The 16,683-nt window shown below is 38.8% G+C and overlaps 4 protein-coding genes across 4 annotated transcripts; 3 read left to right on the plus strand and 1 right to left on the minus strand.

Annotated features, from left to right (window-relative positions):
- The first annotated feature begins 342 nt into the window (after positions 1-342).
- Positions 343-2,643, plus strand: LOC114516440 (translocon-associated protein subunit alpha-like). The gene is made up of 7 exons (XM_028535914.1): positions 343-522; positions 1,193-1,371; positions 1,448-1,553; positions 1,633-1,760; positions 1,843-2,133; positions 2,213-2,309; positions 2,418-2,643. The coding sequence occupies exons 1-7, from the start codon at positions 447-449 to the stop codon at positions 2,486-2,488; spliced, it is 948 nt and encodes a 315-aa protein (XP_028391715.1). The 5' UTR covers positions 343-446; the 3' UTR covers positions 2,489-2,643.
- Positions 2,644-2,744: 101 nt separating this feature from the next.
- On the plus strand, positions 2,745-6,463 carry LOC114516439. The gene is made up of 14 exons (XM_028535913.1): positions 2,745-3,058; positions 3,381-3,589; positions 3,672-3,712; positions 3,840-3,954; positions 4,024-4,088; positions 4,185-4,292; positions 4,450-4,534; positions 4,635-4,801; positions 4,926-4,976; positions 5,112-5,322; positions 5,403-5,488; positions 5,591-5,660; positions 5,758-5,908; positions 5,991-6,463. Exons 1-14 carry the CDS (start codon positions 2,968-2,970, stop codon positions 6,152-6,154), a joined length of 1,614 nt encoding a protein of 537 aa, XP_028391714.1. The 5' UTR covers positions 2,745-2,967; the 3' UTR covers positions 6,155-6,463.
- A 48-nt stretch (positions 6,464-6,511) lies between these two features.
- On the minus strand, positions 6,512-13,562 carry LOC114516438 (phosphatidylinositol 4-phosphate 3-kinase C2 domain-containing subunit beta-like). The gene is made up of 8 exons (XM_028535912.1): positions 13,227-13,562; positions 9,979-13,102; positions 9,609-9,877; positions 8,738-9,369; positions 8,469-8,642; positions 8,035-8,395; positions 7,518-7,840; positions 6,512-7,420 (listed from the first exon to the last, which is right to left on the minus strand). The coding sequence occupies exons 2-8, from the start codon at positions 11,935-11,937 to the stop codon at positions 6,819-6,821; spliced, it is 4,320 nt and encodes a 1,439-aa protein (XP_028391713.1). The 5' UTR covers positions 11,938-13,102; positions 13,227-13,562; the 3' UTR covers positions 6,512-6,818.
- Positions 13,563-13,676: 114 nt separating this feature from the next.
- LOC114516829 (HIV Tat-specific factor 1 homolog) lies at positions 13,677-16,608 on the plus strand. The gene is made up of 9 exons (XM_028536416.1): positions 13,677-13,920; positions 14,042-14,095; positions 14,332-14,381; positions 14,463-14,532; positions 14,630-14,667; positions 14,786-14,839; positions 14,919-15,011; positions 15,119-15,166; positions 15,279-16,608. The coding sequence occupies exons 1-9, from the start codon at positions 13,761-13,763 to the stop codon at positions 16,227-16,229; spliced, it is 1,518 nt and encodes a 505-aa protein (XP_028392217.1). The 5' UTR covers positions 13,677-13,760; the 3' UTR covers positions 16,230-16,608.
- Positions 16,609-16,683: the final 75 nt, after the last annotated feature.

Raw genomic sequence — 16,683 nt, forward strand, 5'->3', positions numbered from 1 at the left:
AATGACACCTTAATTAATCACTCTGCTTTTACCAGTAACTTCCATATACTCCTGATCCAGGGCGTGAAATCTACTTACGTGATATCAGGGGGCGCGTCTTTCTTTTTACTTTGACACTTCCCCATTCTTGGTCAAACGTTTCATTTTCATTGGCTGCGCAAATGTTTGGATCATTCATGACGTCACAAGTCAATTTGACCGTCAAAAGCGATTTGCAGTATATCGAGGTATATATAAAGTATCTTATTAACCAAAGTATATTCTCTGACCAAAGAAATTTTCTTGTGGGCTCATTGTTTTAAACACACGCATTGATCTCAAATTTTAACTGGACCACTCGCTCGCTCCTTTTGTTCTGAACATCGCTTATGGTGGTGTCCTTTTCATAAAGAAAAGACAATCCATTTGAATCTGGGGCGAACGAAGGCGTTCAGATTCTTCAAAAAATGTTTAGTATATTAAAAAGACTCCTTTTCTTGCTTCTACTTGTCTTTCCTGCCGTTATTTTCATAACAAATCAAGGTAAATTTGCGTTTTTGCGAGCTACTTGTAAACTATAATTATTCATTGTGTTCGAATCTCAAGCGTATCGCTTCACGTCCCATGATGTTTTAGGCATTTGGACTGATTTTATCAACATAGCAAAGTACAAGGGTTTAAAGTTGAACAAGTTGTGTGAAAAGTTGAATTTGACAGGATGTTTTATTCTTTCATATCGACTGACCTTCACTGCAACACGTCAGCTTTAGATTGTTCATTTGTAGTATGAACGACCTTTGTATTGAGTTGTGCTTGGTAGTGATTACCAAATAAATGTCTGAGGACGATTTATATCTTAAACCTTACGTTGTATCTGAGATACACTCGTATTATTGGGAGAGATTATACCCTAGAACCTGTGCCTGCTAGAGCTTTTTTTTGTAGACATAAAGTTGTAAGCACTGATTTGGTTGTAAGAGATTTACTATATTGTTTTTGTCATGTAATTAGGATGGACTACATCATGAAATATTTCACTGGGAGGTTTGCATGTTGATTGCCTGAGGTTTGGGAAATGTTGTACCAAACAAGATCAATCATTTGTCGGATAATACCATTTTGGGACGAGTTCAAATGAATTGGGGTTGTTTCAATGTGTGTTTCTTTGTTTATATAAATGTTTTAATAAGACTTGTTTGTTTCCTGCTACCAGGTTCACTTGGTGTTGTGGGTGAAGATGATGAGGTAATTGATGATGAGGATGTTGACGAAGATGCCGGAGATGATGCGGAAGATGATAGTGAAGAAGAAGATGGTAGGGTGGAAACAGAGGATGAAGGTGAAGGAGAAGAACCAGAACTAGATGAAGCACAGACCACAGAAGCAGATACTGTAAGTTTCATCTTAGCACTAAGTGTATCTTAGCATTGAGATTCAGTAGTCAATTGTGACGTAATTTCATCAACAGACAGGTGAACAAGACGTGACAGAGGAGGAAGATCTTGAGATTCCAACCTTGACAGCTTCACCTGATGCCGAGACAACCATTTTGTTTACAAGTCATCCAGAACAAGGTTGGGAATATTGTTGCTAATTTTGTTCTGAACCATGAATCCATTCAAATGACTCCTAAATGTGCCTTTTCCTTTTTAGAAATTGCCGCTGGAAGTATTGTTGATTGCCTCGTGGGATTTACCAACAATGGCAAGAACGATTTCGTTATTGAAGCGCTCGATGCTTCCCTCAGATATCCACAAGATTATTCGTACTTCATCCAAAATGTAAGTCTAACTGTGATATTACAAACTTTGAGAGCTCAGTATTATCTCCTAAGCTGTTCTGACTGATATTTTTCATATGTAGTTCACAACAAGAACTCTCAATAGACTTGTAAAACCTGGAGAACAAGCAACATTTGACTATGCTTTCAAACCACATGAAAACCTTGGGGGACGACCATTTGGGATTGTTGTAGCCTTGTATTACAAAGATGCTGAGGGAAAGGATTGGATGGATTCCGTCTTCAATGAAACTGTCACATTCAAGGAACATGATGAAGGATTTGATGGGGAGACATTCTTCCTTTACGTGTTTGTTGCAGCTATGGCAATCCTCATCATCATGGGAGCCCAGTATATCCTCTCATCACTAGGGGTAAGTGTGGTGATGTGTTTGACCCACCTGATCATATGAGGGCTGTTTAGTTAACAACAATGTTTTGATAAATATTTAGAAAAAGAAGTCTGCAAAACCTTATGTTGAGATGGGAACACAACAAAAATCAGATGTTGACATGGATTGGCTGCCTAAAGAAACCACAACTGAGTTTGGTATGTATATATTTAAGTTTGTAATCAAACCACTGCATATTGCAAGAATTTAGTCTGTTAACGTGTGTTATTGAATCCCAGTGAGACTGATTTATCACATATCTCTAGGCAAGAACTCGCCACGTCGCTCCCCACGTAACCGCAGACAGAAGAGGAATCCTGGAGCTGGTGAAGATTAACTGCATATTGTCAAAGAGTTCAAGGCCTTACAACTGTGCATGTCTGAACATCTTACAATTGAGCCTTGAAGGAGCAAGCAAATAGGAATTATACAATTTCAAGAAATGGAGGCATACATTGTGTGTTGTTTATAAATAAAATGTCACACACACAATTAGATTCTTTTGTGCACGGGATAAATTTTAACAATTTTTGCTGGCAAATTTTACTTTTTTCACACTGTGTATTGTAGATTTCATGTGTGTGAATGTCCATGGAGTGTCTTAGAGATTTGATGACTTCTTTTTGGGCATATTAAATATATGTCAGAATAAACTATTTCAATAGGTTTTATAATGCGTTTATTTAATGGATAGACTGACATTAGTGGTCCAGTTCTTCCGAGAATCCAGTCAGGGTTGTATGTTGAGATTAGTCTGAAAATGCTAATCGTGGAGCCCACGCGCGAGTTACACGCAGGTTATTTACCAATGTTTACATGGTGATAACAGATTTTGTTGTATTTTGTTTTCAATTTTCATATTCTGGTAAACTGCGAAAAGCAGATGAATTGATGCGGAGATTTCAAGGTATGCTTGCCTTCAAAATACGCTCCATATATGTCGTAAATAGTACAACAAAAATTTGAAATAAACTAACAAGCAAATGAGCAGTTGACTGTAAATTAATATACAATTGAATATACCGGTAAAGTAGCAAATTAGTACAATACATTGTTCCAAAGCAATGAAGTTTCTTTGATGTCCTGTCAAGATCACAACATCTCAACGAAGATATGATCCAACTGGTAGTTATACTGAGTGTACTACAGAGAGGTGACCTTTGATAGATGGGGTTCATAATGTTGATAAAACTGACAGTTGGTATTTTCATCCTTGTTGCAATTTCTAGTGAAGATGTCAGTTGATGTTCCAATATATCGCCGGATCCTTTATGGATCACCATTGATACCAGGAAGAGAGGAGAAGCAGGTGCTGAGTCTACGAGACCAATCCATTGAACAACATAAAGACTTACATAAAGACTTAGTAAATCCAAGTACACAATCATCTGAAGTGTTTGAATCAACCAGGCATAGTTCCTCTGCTCTCTCTGTTCATGTAAGCTGTGTTCAAGACAATGTTAGTTCATTGAGTTATATTATTTTATTTTATGAAAAATGTTTGAAACCAACATTTTCAGAAAAGAAGTCAGAATTATCAATTGGTTCCGAGAGCCATCAGGTACCAAGTTGTTTGCAATATTGGCTTGGATATTATGTCAACTCTGTTAACTTTAAGAAATAGTTTTACTTTGTTTGCAAACGTCACATCAGTGAGAGTGATCAATGAATTCTTTACCCTATTATAGTGCACCTGCTGTAGCTTTTACCAAGTTAACCCCACAGAAATGTCAGCAATTGGAGAGATGGAAGGAACGAGAGAGAAATCTTGTTCAATCAAGAACCAACAAGAAAAAATCAAATGTGAGCTTTGATGATTAGAAAATCGAATTGAAATACTGGTGAGTGATAATATTTTATATTTAATTTCAGATTATCACTCATCGTCAGGATAAGGGATATTATATTGCTGGGGCGAAGGTACCACTTGTTGATAGGTCAGTAGATATTTGTAGTACCAACTGTCAAATTATCCATTGAACATCTGAATCTTCCTCAATGACCCTTTTGATTCCTGTGTATTGCTCATGCAGATATGAAATTGATGAAGAAGAACTTATCAAGTTACGTATGTTGGCCCAGAGCAGAGCTGAGAAGAGCACCAGAGCTAGTTCAGTGAATAGCTCTGCCTTGAATCAAGGGTAACTAGTATTCTAGATAAAGATGCTTTGTATATTAAATACCTGGTGAGAGGGGTTGCAGAGAAGGTCAGATACCAGGGCTATGACTAACTAGTTTGCCTGGGACGAAGGACCTAAAATTCATTGCTAATTTGCACTTGATTCTGTGCTTTCTTAGTAAACGTGCCATCAGTCCAGGAACTAGTCCAAGTGGCCAGAACTCCAGTCCTGTCCCACCAACTGCTGCAGTTGAGGCTGAAAAGGTAAATGTCCTGGCATCAAGCAGTTATACTGCCTTGACAAAAACGTGACTAGCACTTTTCTCTGTAGATATAACACTTTCTTTATTTTTGCCATGCTTAGAGGAAGAACATTTTGGAAAGGCGGCATCAGCTACAGGATGATCGAGTGAAACGAAAGGAGCTGAGAAGAGAACAGAAGAAGGAAAGAGCGCAGCGTTTGGAAGAAAAAATGAAATTTGAGAAGGAAATGGAAGAAAAATACCGACCAAGAAAACCTGAAAAGAAAAGGTTGGGGAGAAGGTCGTTTTCCTGATATGAACACGCAAAATTTCACCTGATTTTTCTGCATGTTCATTCCCGATAATTAACGAGAATGATGTGTTAATTTGTGGTAGCTTTTTTTTTTTTCCAGTTTGATATTTCTCACTGAACAAAGTGACGAAGAAAAGAAACGAGATAAAAGGTTTTATTTCTTTATCATTAGCTACCTGCCATTTTTCACAAACTTTTCACTCACAATTTTGACAATTCTTGCAAGACAATCTGCAAATTTCGCTTGAAGTGCTAAAGCTAAAGTCAATTTTAATGTGTTCTTCAGAGTATTCTTAACAGAAGAGGATTTCACAAATGATGCGGAAGAAGAAGGAAATGGTCCAGTCTATTCCTTTATCAACGACAAACAACGTCAGGCGTTCGCCAGTATATTTAATGAAATGGACAAAAACAAAGACGGAAAAATAGACATTGAAGAACTAAAACAAAATCTCTTTCCTCTTGCAACCAAAAGCAATCTTAAACATTTGCTCAAGGTACTGTGCTTCGTGTTTGCTGAGTTTGACAAATAAAACATTGTGCTGTAAATAACTGTTTTGTTTCTTATTTTATAAAGGTTTTTGATTTAAACAAAGACCATGAGGTCGAGATGAGAGAATTTATTACAATATGTGCGTTAAACGATAAACTCTGTGGTACGAGGTAAGCCAATGTCTGGTATGAACATTTTCTTTTAAACTCTAAAGTAGAACTCGAATTCCGCAAATGCAGTTGTGTCAGAAGATTTTGCATTTTTCATAACAGAACTGAGAGTGGCACAACGTCCTTAGCACTAGATTTGGAGAGGCTGGCTCAACATATCACGATTTATAAGGTAGATATTCCTCTTAAAATCGTTCAATAAAATCCCTGTCTCTTGCGCAAACACTGGCAGTATTCCTATCACGTGTAAAACGTCACATTCATCTTAGGAGTTATTCGATGTAATTGATGAAGATCAAGATGGTCATATCCAAACAGATGAAATACTTCTTATGATAACCACAGCTGTCGAAGGTGATGAAAAAGTTGACGAGGGTGAAGCTAGAACAGTTCTTGAGAACATAGAGAAAGATGAAAGAGGTATAGATGAAAGAGGTAGAGTATTTAGCAGAAACATGGGTATTCCTGATATTTTTGTGACCAGAGTTTGATTTTGTTGTAGGATTTATTGATTTTACCTCGTTCATGTCCTATATTCCGTTCTTTGCTAAACTACTGCAAGTTATCATGGATTCTCCACTTTCCGTAAAAAATCTTGAACAAGCTCGTGATAGAGTGATCAGGAAGTATTCTAGAAACTCGGGTTCAACTCAGCCCACGGATTAGCGATGCTCAGGTCACCCCACCCTGGTCACACAACGTGAACATGCAGTGGTGTATTTGCAGCGGTAATTTGCTAAACACTCTTTAACGGAACCAGGTGATAAAGGTTATGTGATGTGCGAATCTTCCCCGCCCGCTTAAGAACTATCTCCCGCCAATTTTGTTCATTGGATGTCGAGTCGGCAGATAAAAGTCATTTAGTTCATTTCAAATATGACATCTGGTCAACGTGTTTGTGAAATAGGTTTGGCCTTGGTCTAAAAGTATAGTTTCTGCCCATTACCAGAATATTTTGTATCGACTGACATTTACAAACATTTAGTTAAAAAATATTACAATCACTTTTTTTACATTGTCAAATTACAATATTGATTTACATTGCTTAAAATTGATATGATTCACCACCCCTTGATTAAAAAAAGTATTAAAAATATTAAGATTACATTATTCATATTTACTGCCCGAAAATGTCATGAAAGAATTTATTTTAGGTGTACCTATTTGATTAAATATAACTAAGATTTGAAATATATCCTAAGAGTATGTGTTGGCATTCAATAGTCGTACTAAGAAAAATATCTAACTACCCAATAAAATTTCTAAATATCACATTCCTATTCAGTTCGATTCATTGGTAAACGACGCATTACAGCTGAAATCTTAAAGTTCAGCTTCCTTTAAGATCTGTCAACGTGAACCATCCGACAAACTGGTTATTAAAGTCATAATCTGATGGATCAATAAGAACTCCTCCCATAAGTTCATTCTCCGTCAAAACATCATAATCCCAAACTGTAATCCTAATCTCTCGTTGACGAAGCTCCTCTTCCGAGATTACCCAGACGAATGTCTCATTATAAGTTGGATTAAGAGTTCTCCGTGCGATTTTTGTCTTACGTTTTGTCGATTTATTTGGATCAGGCGTGAGGTAGATTTTCACGTAAGGATCTGAAAGACCTCCAGCGCTTTTTGGCAGCAGATTTTTTGCATGCATGATCATAATGTTGAGCTGATACGCCGAGAAGGATATCGAAACCTTCACCTCTCCTCCTATCGGTCTGTCCCGAGGATAGCGTTCTTCTGGTAACAACCGGACAGCGTATTTCTTCACATCAAAATCGTCTGATGGCAGAGAATGAAGAAACGTGTAGACGAGCTTCGAGGAATTTACGTCTTCAAGAGAAAGCAACGCTTGAAGGTAACGGTCGAAATCCTGGCGACGTTTCTCTGCCACCATTCGGATTTGGGATCGGCCGAGGTAGATTTTCCCTAAAGGAGAAAGAGTAGGTATAGAGACATACTAAGTAAAGACAGGCAAGTGTATGGTATGTGCTGACGGTGCTGTGAAGGAAATCAGAAAGTATACCTGGTAATTTAGGTAAGTTCCGATGCGGGAAAAGATCTGTTAGTTTCGCGTTGAACTCGTGAAAGTGACTGTATCTTCGAAAGACAAACGTGGGTCTCTCCTGATTTTCTCGACACACGTTGATAAGATAGACGTAATATTTCTCTGGTGTGTATCGCTTCTGATAATCGACTACTCTGGCTGAGGTGATCTTGTCGTCCGTTGCAGGACTGTACGTGTGAAGAGAGAAAGACAGGACAGGCATCGCAGAATCATCGTCTTTCATTTGAGAAGCATGGCGGATCTGAGCGACATTGTGAATGAAAAAGTTCACCTGAGTAAACCTGTGAAATAACAAAATAAAGTTTGCGTTATTTTTCTAGTCATGGTTCACGGACAGACCAGGTAACATTGTTTCCTCGCCATGTTTAATAAAGGTGGAAAAACCAAGAATTATTGCTTTCAAGCTATGGCTTTTAAAGATGGACAAACCGAGGAAACATTGTTCTCTTTTGGATCACCACATATTCGTATGTACCTTGATGCTAGACTGGATTCAATTTGTCGGGTGAAGATTGTTGTGGCCTCGAGATCCGTCGCTTGTGGGAGTAAAACGTTATAGACGTACTTAAGATCGTTGGTTTGACTCAAATATGGGATCCCAGAGTTGAGCATAAGGGAAAGAAGATTCAAAAACAGGTTTGTATGATGTCTTATTATGTTGAACGCCCGACAACACAGATCTACAAAATCTTGGAAGCGACTTGTTGGAGTACAACCGCCGTTGATGACGTATGCCATATCCGACGTCAACACGAACGGCGAACGGTCCCGACGAAAGCTGCCGAACATTTGCGAGCGTCCCAAGAACTTGGAAAAGTCGATGTGAAACAAATGACCTGGTAAGATTGGAAACAGACAAGTGAGGTGAAGCCGTAAAGGTGAGTTTGTGGGTAAGAGAAATTACTATACCTGTCTTTTTCACCATGATATTGTCATTATGGCGATCACAAATACCTATGACATACGTAGCAACGCAGTAGCCTGCACAAGATGAAATAAAATTATTCACAGCTTCACCATATTCTTTCTCAATTGGGTTGTGTTTGAGCAGCCATCTTGCAAGTGGTTCATCTTTAAACGAACCTGCGTAAGAGAGATGAGCTTCTTTTAAAAATTGGCCAGAGATGATGGATTGAACAGGTGCAAACAACCAGAAGAAAATGAGACTTATAACCCACCTGCAAGACCATATTCTGTCTGAATTTCACGTAACGTTTGTGCCTCCTGCACCAACTCCACCATACCCATCTCAGCCCCGGTAGGTAGACACCTGTATGTGACCATCTTGAGATCCAGTCCTTCTTTTAACCATAGTTTATTCATGATACCAATCAACTGCATGGTCAGTGCATCCTGACGCAGGTCATCTCCAACCTTGTAGATTGTATCAATCTCGAAGCCATGTCTGTCGGAGTTTTTGAACAGCAAGCGAAGGGGGGGAACGGAGGAATTGGAGTTGAAATACGAGCACTGGTCCGCCAGAATTGCTGTGATTTCCACTCCGGGGTTGAGGGGAAGCCTGAGACACTCCAGGGTTTCCTGTGGTATCTTTCCCAGTTCCCCACGGAGGACGTCGTCTCGCAGGTTTTCTTTCGACTTCTTTACCTTTTCCGCAACATCGGTGATCCTCGCCACGAGTTCGTCTTGTTTCGTGAACTGGTCGCGCTGCAAGCTACCACATACACTGAGCAGTCCACCAAGTATTACCTGATACCGCTGGCCAAATTTAGGATCTCCGATGTTGTCTTTAAGATACCAGAACAAGTAGTGCATGAGACGAGAACTGTGCAGAGCTCTTTCGATTAGGAACCTGGAATGATAAACAAGATGAAATTGATCTCACCCATTGTGTCCCTGCTGGCCCAAAATCAAGTTTCATCTAATTGTATCTGATCTACACTATTTCTGGAAGTTTCGTAGACAGTTTTACCTCAAAAGGAATTCTAAGAAAACTTGTTGTCCTGGGGCCAGTTGTTCAAAAGTATTAACGCTAACCTAGCTTTTCGAATTCTCTCGTCTAATTGCAGAAATCAGAAAACCAGACGTTACCTTGCAAGTGGCGAGTTATGATAACTCTCGTACTTCAGAGCTTGGACAAGTTGTGGCAAATAATCGCACAATTCATCATCAGAGAAACATTCCATCCAACTCACAGCCGTTGCCCTAACCATCTGGTCCGGAAACTGAACCTTAAGTAATTCCATCGCATTGACAGGAGACATTGGTTTCCAGTTTGCCAGCAGTTGGTAGATCTCGGGAAGGTTCTGGTACGTCCAGTCTGGTACACTTGACAACAGCAAGGGCAACATACTGGGGATCTTTAATACAATAGACAAGGTTGTTACTGAACTTGTATGCATATGTGGATTAATATAGAACACGATGAATATGGAAAAAGGTATATTTGTGAACTACATACCATGGACGCGTATAAACGGTTTTTCCAGATCTTTTGAATGTCTTCAGGACGAAGATCTTCGAACATGTCTCTTGAAAGAAACTTTTTAAACAAGTCTTCAGGCGGAGTTTCCGATGCATCAGCTTCACGTTCTGGTATCTTTAACGACGGGAAGACGATGTCTGACATGTGCTGGGTGAAGTCCACTTGAAGAATTGCACTTCGCTTGTCGATAAGGTTCGAGGTGGATGTTCCTATTGGGTTTGCTGCTTGATTTGGCCATAAGCCAAAGAGCTGAGAACCTGACACCAAAACACCGTTGAAGTCAAACAACTGAACTGCGGTCCAGCCTAGCGGAGTGCGGGTTGGTGCCAAGGTTGCATTCTTGGGTAAAGGGGCTACCCCATATAATGTGAGGCAGAGTTTAGACTCTCGTGGAAGCTTGCGAAGTTCAATCCCAAACTCCATAAAACACTGCCAGGATATTTGAGCGAAGAAATTCGTTCGGATTCCACCAGAAATCGTATATTCAGGCACGCTGAGCAGATTCGTCCCATAGTAAATCTTCCCTTCGACAACATACGATTCAAATTTCTCTTTCCAATCGGGGGGAATGCGATATGCAGTCGGAATAAAGATGCTGAATTTGTCCGTCATTGCAGTCACTTCAATAGACCCGTGAATCACCTTTTCACTGATACAAATTCTACCAAAATCTGTGTTGAATGTATTGCAATACAACTCGATAAGAAGATAAACATGTCTGTATAGTTCCTGAAGTAATGACCGTAATTCAGGCATATCCACGGGAACGTTCTTTGGTGAAGGTGAAGCGGCTTGGCAAGCTTCGTCGTACTTTCTCTTCATCTCCTTGAGAGAATGCACAGAATTCACGATGCCTTTCGTCTCAATTTGACCCAGCGTTGTGCAAACAGCTCTGACGCTTTGAACCAAACGTCCAGGTTGAAAACAGGGTCTTAAGCTGTCTGCATCTTTGAGGACACGTTTCAATTCCTCTTCAAAAGCCTCACGAAGCACGCTGAGTCCGTCTCGCGATACGGACGTGTCAAGAGACCGTTCAAAAAACTGGCTGTAAATTCTCGGCTCGCAATCTGCGACGTCGTCTAATTCACTGCGGGCTAAAGATCGTGGTACTTGATCACTATCAAGCAAAACAAGTCGAACCGTTTGCCTCGCCATAACACAACGATGAACGTATTCATACTCACATAACAACTTAAGACTACTCAAGTATTCCTGGTAGCCACAAACTTTCAATGTGTAAGCACTGTTAATAATGCTGTCTGGGTTCACGGTTTGCTTCCAAACTCTTTCCAAAACCTTCGCTAAAACTTCACTCACGCAAGTTTTTGAACTGCAGTTCATAAGCACAGGTGATTCTTGATCTTCAATAAAAATTTCCAAAGACAACCTGACTTCCTCCAAAGTCTCAGGCAAACTATTCGAATCTTGTGTGACAGTTGGACTCAATAAATATCCCAGGTTTAGCTCAACTTTGCCGCATAATTTTGCGCGAAGGTTGCCAATTTCTGTGCTAAACGCCACAGCTTCCTCATTGCGTTCCTCTGTGAAGTCAAAAAGACCATCGCCAAAGAAGACGAACCCTGGTTCAATGGTTGCTTTGGTTTTACTGCTTTTCTGTTTCTCCGAGCCGCGAATCTCGGGTATTTTGGTCGAGAACAGAGTGGAAACCCGCGACGTGGGTGAACGAAGGAATTTAATTTCTCGAACTGTCCCGCCCGAAACACTGATATGCTTCGCGCGGTTTTCTTTAGACTGACCATCAGAAAGTCGACGTAACTCACCAATATCGACTGTCAAACGTTTTGGCGCGCTATCATGACGGCTTGACGAGATATGATTATCTTGTTCCCTGTTTACACAGTTCCTTGGTGTATTTTCTAGACGCTCTGATAAACTACTCTCCCCATGTTCTTCAGTTGAATTACTTGAGCTCATAGCTCTGAGCTTTTTTATCAACAGTTACTTGATAAGTATGTGAAATGTTGATTTCATTCTCCGGTTTGCCTTGTCCTGAAGGTGAGGCAGGTTCTTCAGAATCATCTTCCCATAAAGCTCCTTTGGCATCATAACTAAGTGCAACATAACCTTTTCTAACATCTGCTTCATTAAGTTTATTATTCACATCATTTTGATGAGCTTCACTTGCAAGGTTTTCAGTGATGGAGTACGATCTTATTATCTCATGTCTCAAAACAACAGAGTCATTTCGTGATCTCACTTCCTGTTCTTCAATTAGCTCCTCCTCCAACTCATCTTCAGTTAAGGTGTGATAACGCGGTGACGAAACTAGCGATTCGCCTGATCCAGGTGACATGTCCTCTTTCACTGCTGACCAGTTATTATTTAAGACTGGTGTCTCAACACCGCTCGGAAGAAGATTGGCATCACCTTCAACAACAGAGCAGGTATTTTCTGTGTCAGATGGCTCAGTAATTAACTTGTCTGATGTTTTATTCGCATCCTCTGAAATAACTGAAGTTAAACCAGCCTTTAAGTCAATATCTTTTGATGATTCAAAGCTTAAATAAAAGGAATGTCTAGCAGTTTGTAGAATATCAGCAAATGAATCTGTAGTCTTGTCTCCACTTTCTGCATCTTTATCCTTCTTTCTTCTGTTTGTGCTGAGCGATTTTGATCTCCGTTGATCATTTGATATCGAATGAGATCCCCTACCCAATTCAAGTGTTGTATACGGACGCTGTTTTGCAGTTTTGGCCATATTCTTTTGTCGCTCATTTGAAAACTCACACGAAAATCTGCCCAAGATGCTTGTTTCTGTTGGAAGAATGTTTCTGTTGGTCTGATCTAACACTCTTATCGAGGAATATTTGTCCTGATTTGAGGAGGCCTGGTTAGTGTCATTGTGCGCTGGATCACTTGAATAAAACATGATTAATACCAGAGTCTGTATTACCCAAGAAAATACAACAATTTAGGCTACTAAAATAATGCTAATTATTACTTATTTATTGCTCATACTTTTTATTAAATGAGTGTTTACTGAAATGACTCATCCTTAGATGAGAATAAAGTCGCTTTTCATTGCGATAGTCGTGGCTATTCACCAGGAAGTCTAATACGATGAACCATGTCGAGTTTCCTGCAATATACAGAAAGACGTGACCCGATGGATTATATTAATACTAGCAATTTCCTATATTATGTGTATTTTCACGAGAGAAACTTATTGAAAACGTATGTTTTAAGAAATAGCGAAAACATACCTTCAAGTGTCTTGGTATTATAACAGGATTATACCACAAGAATTTCCTTTTCTTTTCGTAAAACGGTAAATTTGCAAGCCAGTTTAATAATCGATTTATGTTTGTTTATAATATGAGAAACTTCTCAGTATCGTTTGACAGCGCGTGTATTTGAATCGTTAATCAAATATCGAACAACAACGTCATTGGCAAATTTATGGAATTGAGGATCCAACCTTGATATTGCATGAAGAAATCTCCGCGTAAATGCCACAAACCTTTCAGATTTCTAAAGAAAACTGATATTCTTTTGGTCTTTTGTCTAAGATCCTTTTGAACTTTTCATTCGATTTTGTAACAAATTTACATATTGTTTGTCTAATTTGTCTCCCCCAGCTACGCGAGCCCGCGTGTTTGTACAATTCCTGAGGAAACTTGGTGTAATATACTAACAAAAAATCTTACAAGAAATTTGGCATGGTATAAAAAGTATTAAAAATACCTTCTTTTTCTTTCAATTTCTTAATTTTAAGAGAAAGAATTCCTATTTTCCAAATGAGTACCTATTCTTGGAGTTATAAGACCGCGTCTCATCGCCAAGTTTCTGGAAAACAAGCCGAAACACAACAGGAAGATTCATGTCAAAAGGCTGAGGTCGTTTCTAAAGCGCTGAGTTTACCAAACGTTGAGGCAGGCACCGGCGTATCCAAAAGATGTAAGAAAAATGAAAGAAATATTACGCAAATTTTGTCTCCCATTTTGTTTGTTTGTGAAAAAGTTTAGTAGCTATGCCAATATAGAATAAATATTCCTGGCCAATCTTATATCCAATATAGTAAATTGGAGAGCTAAAATTTATGTTGGAAATTTAAACAAGAAAACTAATGAAGGTGAGATGATGGTATCGTGCGTGGTCTGGTATATTTATGGTATGATTTTTTATTATGCTGGAATGGTTGTTGTGGTTAGATATGGTTAGGTTGTAATGGTATGGTTAAGTTGTAATGGTATGGTTAAGTTGTAATGGTATGGTTAAGTTGTAATGGTATGGTTAAGTTGTAATGGTATGGTATCTTAACTACTGGCTGGTATAACATCTGAATGGTATATCATTTTTCATTTGCAGCATCTCTAGCGTATTACTTTTCTGTATTTGGTGATATAGAGGACATTAAGGTATGTCTATAGTTTATATCTAAAGATCGTCTTCATTTTTTTCCACCATGACACTCCTATTTCATGACTATCTTACTGCAGCTAATCAGGGATCATGATACCAAAGAGTCAAGAGGATTTGCATTTATCACTTTTGAAAAAATTGAATCAGGTAAACTGAACTTATTTGTGCTATTGAAATTTCACTCTAAAAGCTTTAGTTAGTATACAAACACTTACACTGTACCCATAAAATCCATGTCTTTTAGCTGAGAATGCCAAAAGGTGGTGTTCGTTCAACTACCCAGTAAGTATTGTTGCATTGTTCTGTACACAAGGTCGCTTCTCAGATTTTTGAGGTAGTGATAATGAAATTGGTATGGAATCACTTGGAATAAACTAATATATTTCACATTCATTCACAGACATTAGATGACAACAGCATCACTGTTGCCAGCGCTGAAAGAAAAACACACAAGGTTTGTAAAAATATTTAATTCACATCTAATATTTTGTTAGAATTAATATTTCTAAGAAATTATATCAAATATAATTTAGATCAAGAATGCTACTAATGAGCAGAAAGCAAAACGTGATCCATCACAAACACTGTTCTGGGAATTCAAGTGGGAAAGTACAAATGATGCACAGGTATATATAATTATTGGAGTTGCATTGGTTGGAAAATATGTACTGATGGAAAAAAGATTGTGGGAAAAAACATCTAAAGTTAAGAAAATAATTGCTTTGATTACCAGGTTTATGGTCCATATGAAACAAGTTTGATGTTAGCATGGAAAAATCAGGTTTGTAGCAAAGCAATTTTTTTATAAGCAGGAGTATTACTTAGAGCATTAAGCACAGTTTAAATAGAGCATCATGAAAATGCTTATGTGAGGTTGTTATGCAATATTTCAGGGATATTTTGACCGTGGTTGTTGGATAAGACAAGTTCTTCATCGCCAGACCAGGCGTACTGAAGATAGACATGATGTTAAAATTGATATTTCCGAAGGAAATGTCGAAGAAAAAACATCAGATTTTGGGCATAAATGTAATGTTGAAAGTGAAACATACGAGGCTAGTCCTTGTAAGAAATCAAAGTTAGCCATTGACTATTCTGACTCAGAAGAAGAAGATAGCAATGAGACTTCAGATAAAGCAGTGGGCAATGAAGAAGGGATTAGAAGGAGTATTCTGGGACAAAATGAGTACAACAAAGGTACTGAAGAGATATCCATTGTTGTACAACATGAAGGTAAGAAAATCTTGAATGAAGAAGTGGAAGATGAAGAGGTACCCACTGGAGAAAGATGTGAAATTGATGATAGCAGAGGATCAAGAAATAAGGAAGTTGTATCTGAAGAGTTGAAAAACACAGTGATTGAGGATGTGGAGGGATGTAGGAGGACATTGAGTGATGATACAGAGGGAACTAGGGGGATGGAGGGAGATGATACAAAGCAATCTAAGAGAACAGTGATGGATGATAAGGAGGAGTACGAAGGAGCAATGGTGGATAATATTAAGGGATGTAAGGGAACAGTAATGGATGAAAGAAAGATAGATGAAGAAAGAAACGGGAAACAGGAGGAGGATAATTTAGTGCAAAAGGAAGATGAACACTCAACACAGCCTCTGCGTGATGAAAAACCTGAAGAAAAGAAAGATATTTTACAAATGTACGAAGAACGAGCCACAGTTTTCTCGGACAGCGAAGTGGAACATGGTGAAGAAAAGATGAACGATGAAGATTTATTTGATGAGACGAGTAGTGAAGATGATGAGGAAGATGTGGACGATAACCCAGACGAGATTTCTACAGAATTTGTGTCAATATCAGAAATCGACTTTAATTTATATCCATAAAATGTCGTCGTAATTATTACGATAACCATTTTGTTTATCTTCTCTTAGCCTGGTTCCGTCCTTGACCGTGTTGATATTTCAGAAACTCGTCGGATTTATCCGTCTAAATACGAATTTAAGACGAGTTTCTCTTCCAGACGGGATTGCCGTCCAACTTACCCGTCTCTGTTGACGGGAAAGTTAGACGGGAAAATTCAGACGAGAAACCCGTCTGCGACCGAATTCACATCAGACGAGTTTCCCGTCTTCGATGAGTTTCCCGTCTCTAATATGAATTCGGTTAATGTCACTAATGATAATAAAGTCATTGTTCAGAACACGTGTGTTTTAATGGGCTCTCTGCTGACTCTGCATGCGTGTATTGTGCCTCATGTAAAACGAGTTTTATTTCGTCAATAACATTTTGTTTTAAACTGCAACGAGCGGTCTCGTTAAGACGTCCATTTAATTGGCG

This window comes from Dendronephthya gigantea, unplaced genomic scaffold (genome assembly GCF_004324835.1).
Source record: "Dendronephthya gigantea isolate DGI-Jeju-01 unplaced genomic scaffold, DenGig_1.0 000006F, whole genome shotgun sequence".
Lineage (NCBI taxonomy): Eukaryota > Metazoa > Cnidaria > Anthozoa > Malacalcyonacea > Nephtheidae > Dendronephthya > Dendronephthya gigantea.

Excerpts from the sequence above, each read along its gene's own strand:
- LOC114516439 (XM_028535913.1), top strand. The coding sequence starts at position 2,968 with ATGGTGATAACAGATTTTGTTGTATTTTGTTTTCAATTTTCATATTCT. Across the intron at positions 3,590-3,671 it reads CCTCTGCTCTCTCTGTTCAT|AAAAGAAGTCAGAATTATCA; the intron begins GTAAGCTGTGTT and ends CAACATTTTCAG. Across the intron at positions 3,955-4,023 it reads CCAACAAGAAAAAATCAAAT|ATTATCACTCATCGTCAGGA; the intron begins GTGAGCTTTGAT and ends ATTTAATTTCAG.
- LOC114516829 (XM_028536416.1), top strand. The coding sequence starts at position 13,761 with ATGAGTACCTATTCTTGGAGTTATAAGACCGCGTCTCATCGCCAAGTT. Across the intron at positions 14,382-14,462 it reads GTGATATAGAGGACATTAAG|CTAATCAGGGATCATGATAC; the intron begins GTATGTCTATAG and ends ATCTTACTGCAG. Across the intron at positions 14,840-14,918 it reads CTGAAAGAAAAACACACAAG|ATCAAGAATGCTACTAATGA; the intron begins GTTTGTAAAAAT and ends AATATAATTTAG.
- LOC114516438 (XM_028535912.1), bottom strand. The coding sequence starts at position 11,937 with ATGAGCTCAAGTAATTCAACTGAAGAACATGGGGAGAGTAGTTTATCA. Across the intron at positions 7,841-8,034 it reads GAATCCAGTCTAGCATCAAG|GTTTACTCAGGTGAACTTTT; the intron begins GTACATACGAAT and ends GTTATTTCACAG. Across the intron at positions 7,421-7,517 it reads GAACTTACCTAAATTACCAG|GGAAAATCTACCTCGGCCGA; the intron begins GTATACTTTCTG and ends TTTCTCCTTTAG.
- LOC114516440 (XM_028535914.1), top strand. The coding sequence starts at position 447 with ATGTTTAGTATATTAAAAAGACTCCTTTTCTTGCTTCTACTTGTCTTT. Across the intron at positions 1,761-1,842 it reads ATTCGTACTTCATCCAAAAT|TTCACAACAAGAACTCTCAA; the intron begins GTAAGTCTAACT and ends TTTCATATGTAG. Across the intron at positions 2,134-2,212 it reads ATATCCTCTCATCACTAGGG|AAAAAGAAGTCTGCAAAACC; the intron begins GTAAGTGTGGTG and ends ATAAATATTTAG.